At 43.4% G+C, this 9,389-nt stretch overlaps 1 protein-coding gene across 1 annotated transcript in view; it reads left to right on the forward strand.

Moving 5' to 3' along the window:
- The first annotated feature begins 754 nt into the window (after nt 1–754).
- SFT2D1 (SFT2 domain containing 1) overlaps nt 755–9,389 on the forward strand; it is a 30,794-nt gene continuing 22,159 nt past the window's right edge. Inside the window, 4 exon segments of the mRNA XM_019527294.1 lie at nt 755–788; nt 2,887–2,931; nt 2,934–2,971; nt 8,242–8,328. Of these exon segments, the coding sequence (XP_019382839.1) occupies nt 770–788; nt 2,887–2,931; nt 2,934–2,971; nt 8,242–8,328 (189 nt within the window). The 5' untranslated portion in view covers nt 755–769.

Here is a 9,389-nt window from a genome sequence, read left to right on the forward strand (position 1 = left end):
ATGAACACCAATCTTTTTACAATGTAGGATGCTTATGATTCATGTCAATACTTTCAGACATGCTGTGATGCTAAACTTGGTCTTCTAAGGACTGGGATTTTCATACCTCTTCATGCCATCAGTTCTAGAATGGAAACCCTGGTATAGATGGGTCTGCTGCTCTGAGCAGAAGTAGATAATGTTGTAGTGTAACTATTGTTTGTTGCCAGTGGAGCTGAGCCCATGGAACATCCTTGGAGAATGTGGGTTTTCTTATGACCCATCTTAAGAGAACAGCTAGTGTAGATGTAGCATTCACTTTTTGCTTTGAAAAGCATGCCATTTGCAAAGCTGTTGTTAGTGTGACAGAAAAGTACTGGAGCCTTGTTTAACAAGACTGCTGGGCTCTGCAACATGTCTTGTACATCCACGTGTGCATTCTGCACTTAAGTTGCTTGAAGTTTAAAGTCTGTTTATAGGCAAGTGACGGAGAGGTTTCCTGTGTCAGACGCCAAACAGCTGTAAAATTGCATGTGCACCATGTAAATTATGACATCCTTTTCATCATGGTGCAGGAAGGACCTTTAGCTGAGAAGTTGAATCAGAAAGACTCACTTTAAAAACGCAAAAATAAACTGAAGTATTTTAGGCAATGCCGGAAGCTGTCGTAGATTCTGTAGTAGTCTGTCCTCAGCCACAAAGGCTGTTTCATCATTGCTAGAGTGTAGCAGTGCCAGTTACATAGATGATGCAAAATGTCTATCCAGACACAAGCTCTGTCTAACTGAAGATGCCTGTCATCTGTGAACGTAAGCAGCCTCCTGTACTTCCCACTAGATCAAACTGAAAATTTGCCATCCCTGGTAAATAGCAATACCTTTATTAGGTACTTTCACACTGCTTTGTTTTCCTGTAACTTGGAACTGTGTGTAAAATAGAATGTGCATAATGATTTTTTTTAAATTTCTTTTTATCACTTTTGTTCCAACTTTTTAATTTCCATATGTATGCTTCTCAGGAAGCTTAAGAATGAGCCTTATTGAATTTTAAGGAAAAATGTGTCAGGTCCGTGATAGAAAAGGCAAGTTACTAGCCTTTAAACTTGTATGTCTCTTTCCTTTCCCTTGACCAAAAAAAAAATACTGATCTCTTAGAGTGGGGATCATCACATTTCTTTCCAAGTAAATCACATATTAGTAGGCTGTGGCTCATGCACAGTTCTTCTTTCACTTTTGGTAGCGCGTTTCACTTACCCATGATCATGTAAAGTCCCATATAGAAAAGCTTTTAGTTAATGTTGGTAGTAAATAGTTGTAAGAAAAAGATTTGGAAAGAAAAAAATAGTAACCTTTTTTTCTCTTCATTGGAGAGGTTGCAGTGATTCTTAGCCAGAGTTCTAGAGCACCCTGGGGTGCTGCAAGGTGTTGGGAGATAAGCAGATAACCCAGGCTCAGGGTACCTGAACAGTCCTCACCCCTTCTGCCCAGCCCTTGTATAAGGAGATATGCACTATAACATCTAAATTAGTCTTTGAAATTGGATGCCACCTAATTCACAGAAGTTATAGAGGGATGCCTCAAGCCCAAAAAGGAGTGAGAACCACTTTTTTGTTTAATTTTTTCAACCTCAGCTTATGTATTGGAGCAGGGGTTGGCAACATATGGCCCGTGGGCTGAATTTGATGAAGCCACCGGATCTGGCCTGTGGTTTGAGAAGGCTTTGCCTCCGGCTGTGCCTGTGCTAGGACTGGACAGTTAGGAGCTGCACTGTGCCCAAGCAGATGGAAGCTGCACTTTCATTACCATTACAGCTGCTTCTCCCATCCTCTGCTCCTTGGCTGCAGCACAGGCACAACTTCCAGCCAGTGGGGAATTGAGATGGGGCTGCGTGCCTTCCAGCTGCACTCACCGCAGCTGGAGGAGTGGGAAGGTAAGTGGCAGCACTGAGGATGTGACTTCCTGCTGCCCAGCCCTGGTGAATCTCTCTACTGACTGGAAGCTGTGCCTGTATTGCAGCTGTGGAGCAGGGGCTGCAAAGTAGTGGCAGCATCTTAGGCTCAGTAGCCAGCTAACCAAATTCCCAACACGGCTCGCTTCCAGGTGGAAGCTGCGCTTGTGTCCCGGCTGGGGAAGATGGCCCCAGCACAGGTGCAGGGAAAACTGCCTTGCTCCTGACACTGCCAAAGCCACCTGGCCTGTGCCAAACTGGAGTCTTGTTGTTCCAGCCCATTTGAAAATGTTGCTGACCCTTGTTTTAGAGCATTATGAGGCTTTCAGAAAACCTCCCTTCCTGATTTGTCTTCTCCCTTTTCAGTTCTAGCTAACTTGGCCATTTCCTTGACCTCTTACTGTATTTTTGTTTGTGTTGCTTGCCAAAGGGTTATGAATTAAATTTTGATTATAGAAAACAGTGGGGGGTTTATTCACTAGTTCCTTTTTGTTGTTGTTGTGGATTTTTTCTTTCAGAAGTAAACTGCTTAGTGTCAGTAGAACTAAAGATGGTGAGAGATGTTTGCTATACAAACTTCCTTCCCTTTTTTATGGTTCTCATAAATCTTTCACATAGTTTGCACTGGAGTTTACCCTGGTATTTTTGCTCATCCCTCCAGCAAGGCTGCTTACTAATTCAGTATTGTATCACAGTTGTGAAGCCATCAATCTTTTTCACTTTTTGCTTATGTTAAACCAATATAATGTAATAGTCAAAAACTACCACTATTAGTCTCTCTCTTACTTTCTGTATCGCATGTTTATTTCTTCCTATTGTCCTTGTGTCAAACTAAGATTGTAAACATAGGGCATATTTCCTTGCACTGTTAACAGTTCCCAACACAGTGTGTCCCTGACCCTTGGTTGAGATATTGCTACAGTGCTGATATACAATTATCTCAATCACCTCTTTTGGCAGAGGCCAAGACTGGAAATTACATGAAAATTGAAGTATTATTTGGAAGTGATCCAGGACAAAGCTGAAATTTGCCCCTCAGAGAATGGTGGGGAACATTATTCTGCTATTGTGTGTGCTGGTAATAATAGGATATAATTGATGAAAAAGGTCTAAGAGAGCGTAGAGAATTAAGTTGTCTATTTATTGCGTTAATATGTACGTATTTCCCACAGGGAAAATAATTGTTTTTCTATCTCCACATGCCAAATAAGCAAAAAAGTAAAATAATTTATTGATTCATTCTGACTTGAATGTTCCAAGTACCGTGTAGCCAATAAAACGAATCCTTGATGCTTACTTAAAATGGTATTTGATAGAGCAGGAGCAGGCCATTCTTTCGGCCTATTGGCCACACAGACCATCTTCAAGGCTGTTGCAGGCTGGTCAGCACCTCTCCTCCCCTTCCTCCCATCCCCTCTCAACAGGCCAGAGTCCATACACCCTGCAGCTCCTCACTGCTGCCAGGCCCAGCAGCAGCTGACTGCCCAACCCCAATCCTGGCCTGCGCTGGCCAGGACAGACCAGCTGGAACCCGTGCATGCAGCCCTAACCCCAGGCCACCCTACATCTGCTCCAGTGCAGGGGAAAAGTGGCTGCATCCCCCTCAATGCTGCTGGGCCCTTGATGCAGGTGCAGAGAGCACACACCTGCTCTGCCCTGTGGCTTCTCTCTGCTGCTACTGCTTCCCTGGTTGAATTTATCATTCAGACTCATCTATTCAGAACCTATGTAAACATGAAATTAGTTCTAACTTGCATTAAAAATAATTTTTAAACGTAGCCAGCTCAGCCTGGGGAGCACTAAGCATTGCTCCTTTAGTATAACTAACCTCTCCCATACAACATCACTGATAAAAACATTGGTTCTTGAGTGGTTAGAAAAGAGCAGGACCATCTTTTATGTAGTAAATACAGTAGTGCATACAGAGCTTCATTTTTCACAGCTGTAACCACTTGTACAATGGCTAAATTTGCTGTTATAAATAACTTGGCTAAAGATGGAATCATATGGTTTGAATGGCTATTGAGGGGCATCTTATCCAACCCCCTGCATAAATGCAGGATTCCTAAAGATTTTTCTTGTAGACTGAGTTGGGTAGTTCTGCTGACATTCCCAATGTGTTTTATGATCAAGAATTATTTAATGTACAAGTGGTCTAAGGCAGTGGTTCCGAACTTGTTTAGACCACGGACCAGAAGCGACCACAGACCAGCAAACTTGGACCAGTGTACTGCAAACCAGCAGCCAACCCTTTTTTATACTCAGTATTAAAAAAGGATTGGTTGCCGGTCTGCAGTATGCTGGTTATTTCCAGGCTTCCAGCCAACCCTTCACGGCCTGGGGGTTGGGAACCTCTGGTCTAAGACACCAGAACCCAGGGTTTGGTTCTTCCATCCCTGAGGAGGGCCCTTCTTACTGGGCTACAGAAGAATGCTGTCTTGCCTGCTATCCTCCTGGCCCCATGACTTCTGCATGCTCTGGTGTCCAGTGACTCAGCTTCAGCAATAAGGGTGGAGGGTGATTTCAGCCCATAGCCTGATTGTCCTGGGATATAAAAGATTAGGATTCAAACCCCTGCAGGCTGAACAGAACCTATGCCCCAAGTCCTCCACTTCCTAAGCAGCTCCCCTAACCACTAGGCCAGGGGTAGGCAACATTTTTGGCCAGAGCGCCGAAAAACACCACAGTGTCTACCTTGGAAGGTGCCGGAGTGCCAGCATGCCAGATAAACAATATGAGGGCAGGGGGTACGTGGCAGGATGCCCTGCTTGTGCCCCTTGCCCCCTACCCAAAGCCCTGCCCCCCAGCCCTGCTGCCCCATGCCTCCCACCTGAAGCCTCTGCCCCCCGGCCCTGCTGTCCCCTGCCCCCCACCCAAAGCTCCTGTGCCCCTGGCTCTGTAGCTGTCAGCAGCTACCCCTGCTCTGTGTATCTGCTGGAGCCTGGGCTGCTCTCAGCAGGGCTTGCAGCGTCCTAGCTGCCTGCTCGGAGCAGCCCGGGCTCCCAGCTGACAGCAGCTAGCCAGAGCCGGGGCCGGCTGCAGCCGGGAGGCTGCAAACAGCTGTGCTGGGGTCCAGAGCCCAGGCATCAGCTCCATACCAGCACATGCACCTGGGCATTGGAGTGGGCAGGTGGCAGGGCAGGAGGGGGCCTGAGGCAGTGCAACCCCAGTCTCTTCCGCACTCCCAGCATACAGCTGGTGATGGCTCCGGAGCCTGGCGCAGCTGTTTGTAGCCAGTCTGGACTCTGGGCAGCTGCAGCAAGTAGCGGGCAGGCTGCAAACAGCTGCACCGTGCTCCACAGCTCCAGCAGCAGCCCGGCGCAGCTGTTTGCAGCCTCCTGGCTGCAGCTGGCCCTGGCTCTGAGTAGCTGCTGCCAGCCAGGAGCCCAGGATGCTCCCAGCAGGCAGCTGGGATGCTGCAAACCCTGCTAGGAGCAGCCTGGGCTCCGCCGCTGGCAGCAGCTACCCAGAGCCAGGGCTGGCCATAGCGTGCCATGCTTTGCATGTGTGCCATGGGTTGCTGACCCCTGCACTAGCCTAATGTGCAAAAGCAGGATGGGGTCTCCCTCCTTTTTATGTGTGAATTACTAAGGTTATGACTTTATCTGATTAAGCCTAGGTAGGGTTTTATAATTGTATTCCTATTAATGTGGAACTGGCCTAACTTGCAGCTGCAAGGAATGGCATAAATGCCACCTGCCCCCAGGAGATGAGACTGGAATCTTACCCATGCATCCTCTTCTTCATTTCCTATTGGGTGACCTACATACATATTGCAAAGCATGCTGGTGGCTATGAATCCTGACCAAAAGGCATTTATCCCTTGATAATATACTGTATTTTTAATGGAAAGATTTAATTGTTTATGTGCTCATACAATTATTTCCATGAATTGGTGTATCTGAATGCCTGATCCAAATATGTATGTACCTATAGTTCTCTGCAGGCAAGTTTCCCTCCTGCTCAGTGGCTTCTGTGTTCATAAATATAATTGTTCCATTGTGCCCCACCTATTGATACAACAATTAGTTACACTTTTTATCTACTTCTTTTTATGCCTGCATAAGGATACACAGTTGGATCTACCAAGGTAAGCAGAGTATCTCATTTGGAAAGGTGGCTTTTAATTGCTGAACACAAGAAAAAAAATCTTGAATACTTTGTATTGTTTTCTATCACTGTAGTCAACTGACAGTAAATATAAAAGGTAACTTTTAGTCGTGTTTTATTTTTAAATGAAATACTTAAATATTTTATTTAGATTGAAGAAGCTAAACGTTCATATAGTAAGGTGTATGCTCTGTTCTATTTTTACTGGGAAGATAGATTCGGGCAAGAATAAAGTAAATCATTAAATTTTATCTTTGTTTAGCCCCATTGACTCATTAGCATTTTTATGTGCTTAAAGTTGTAGCACTTCTTGGTTTCAAGGTCTTCAGGATGCAATCCACATCATATTTAAGTCCCCATTGACTTAGGAGTTGGATCAGACAGGCCCTGATCTTGCAAGGATTTGCACACATGATGAAGTCTGCTATGAGTAATCTTATTATCTGAAATTTGTCTAACAGTAGCATGCTTAATTGCCTAGAAGATTACTTTCAGGATTGGGACCTTTGGGTACACATTGGCAAGATATACATGTTAAGATCAGTATTTTCTCAATGTCTCCTTTTCATATATGCTAATTTGATTAAGAATGACTGCTATACAGTGGTCAGTGCTTGCCATAGGAAAACACTACAGTTAAAGTAAATTGTAAAAGTTTTGCATGTTTTAGGTGACAATGTAATATTTTATGGATACATGAGCAAGAGAAGTGTGAATTAACTGTGTGTTCATTCATGCCATCTCACTAGACTTGTTGCGTAAAACTTGCCCTGTTTAGTAGGCTAGACTTCAGTAATAGAACAGGTTGCAGTGGATCTGTTTGTAGGTAACATTTTGCATAAATGCCTCAGAACATATTTTGTTTAAAGTCTTTGGGACGTAGACTCAAATCTCTTGCATATTTTGATTTTTTTTTTTTTGTCTTGTATCTTTATGATATCCTTAAGTGCAGTACTAGTGTGTTTTAGTAAACTTGCCTCATGTTAACATGTTTGAAATCTTTCCTGTGATCAAATGATGGAATTGGTGCAACTAAAACTTAGCAAAGAACAGCTACTGAAGAAAACTTTCAGAGGCTTCTTCAGTTGCTTAAGCACTTTTTGAAATCGGGCCACTAAAAACTAATAGTCTCCTTTGTGTTAAGATTGTTAACTAATGTTAAAATGTAGCCAAGCACTCTTCTGCATGCCAGGAGGCGTGATTGTGAGATCACATATTACATCCCATTGTGCCTTACTGTCCGTGAAGAAGGGGTCTGATCACAGGCTCCCCCTGCACTGGCAGGAACCAAGTCCCATGGCTGGGAACCCCATGCACCCCAGTTGTTAAAGTTGGTTACCGGGTCTATTCTATTCATTAAATGCGTGGTTTTTTGCCATTCCCTTTTTCTACAGCAGCAAAATGGTTGCTTTCTGTTTGTAGCATAATTGGTGGCAGTATCAACAGTGATGGTACCTCCTTTCTTTTTTCCTTTTCTACGTACTCTAAAGCAGAAGTTATCAGCCTTTTGCCACTGTGGACTAGAGCTTGTGCCGCAGGCCACAAATCTCCACATTCCAGAGCACCCAAGCCACTTGTGCTTCCCTTTACTGTGGATTCCCAGCCCCTCTGCTGTGGGTAAAGGGAGGTACAAGAGAGCAGTGGGGATGGCTGCAGAGGGAATAGGCAACATGGCACAGCTGTATGCTTCCTGATTTTTTTTTCCCTCCCCCACCACGTACCAAATCAAACCTCTTTGCAGGCTGAATCCTGCCTGCAGGTCCTTAGTTGCTGACATTCAAGGTAGTTGACAGCTGCTAAATGCATAAAGATTGCTCACTAAGGTGAGCTCACCCCAGAAGGTTGCGTATGCTAATTTAGTACGATTGTGCCAGAACCTTCACTTGTCAGTGCTTGATGATGAGTAGGTTTACTTGTCTGTGAGGGGCAGCATTTATTACTTAATGTCAACTGGAGTATTTGAAATTAATAAGACATTTTGTAAAGCCTAAGTTTTTCATCTCATTTTACACTGGAGTATGTTAAATATGGTAACTGTTGCAATTTTGTGAGAAGTACATAAAATATTAATATTTGTTTCAGGTTGAACAGTTGTATCTGTTTATACTCTGTTAGAGCTTTTTAAATATAAATGAATGATATAAACTTTGGGAACCATAAATTTCAAACAGCTCCTAACCATCAATTTTCTTTTCTCCCTACAAGGTCTTTAATAACTCATCACTTAGTTTCGGCACTCGAGTGAAATGGTTTGCGATATGCTTTGTTGGTGGCATCGTATGTTCTATTCTTGTAAGTGACATTTTTCTGACTGATTCTATTAAATACTTAACACCCTTGGCCAATAGTTATAATGGAGATTTAAAGGAATTCACTTCCTTGTGTGAATTATAAAGTATCAGATGCTTCAGTTGGCAATCTTTCCCCTACTTACAGTAGATGGTGCAATGAGAGGTCTTATTAAGTATGGACAAATATACTGTGTTATAGTCTCTAGTACATTACATAGTATTCTGAATTAAAATACAGTAATCCAAATGAGTGAGCAAAGCGTTGCACTTTTTGTAGCCTTTTGCATGGTATGAAGCAGCAATTCTCAAGCTCTTTGAACCCACATCCCACCTTTCCCTATTCTCTATGCAGGTGTGTTCCTACCGCATTCATAATCTGCTACACACATAGTAAAGACTAGTTCTGCACATGTTAATTCTGGAACATTTGGTGAGGAGGGGGTTGGCTGATATACTCCCTCTCCATCTGCCTTTGCAGCACCCCTTCAATCTACTGGTTGAGAACTACTGGGACAGAGCACCTGTGATACCTACTGACTTCAGCTAGTTTGGATGCTTGGCACTCCTGAAGTCAGGGTGAAGAGATATCACACGGGGTATCCAAGAATCAATAATCAATTGTGAAAATTTGGCTGTGTGTATGTTGTAGAAAGCACTAAGCTATTTAGAGGAAAAACCTATTTTAATAGTGAGTTGTACAAGTGAGGTAGTTTTTATCTACCTATTTGTTTTTCTTTGTAAAACTGTCAACCATCACGTAGAGCAGTGATATTCTTGTGATGTATTAGTGCATAGTTATGGGATCTTCCAAATGTCAGAATTGCCAGAGCAGAATGTGCTCGGACTGACTGTTTTTTAGCCCTATGGTTTAAGTTAATCTCTTTAAATTTGATTTATATTCTATATTGACATAATTCCAGTCATCATTTTAATGTTAAGAGCACCTAACAGACAATGGACTCATCAGGTATCTGCTACAAGGGAAAATTAGAGGTTAAAAGGTCCCATCCTCTCCATCAAAGCCTTTCATAGTTTGTAGGGTCAGAAGGGACCTGAGCAGAT

Source organism: Gavialis gangeticus, unplaced genomic scaffold, assembly GCF_001723915.1.
Source record: "Gavialis gangeticus isolate Ggan-Ray unplaced genomic scaffold, GavGan_comp1, whole genome shotgun sequence".
Taxonomy (NCBI): domain Eukaryota; kingdom Metazoa; phylum Chordata; order Crocodylia; family Gavialidae; genus Gavialis; species Gavialis gangeticus.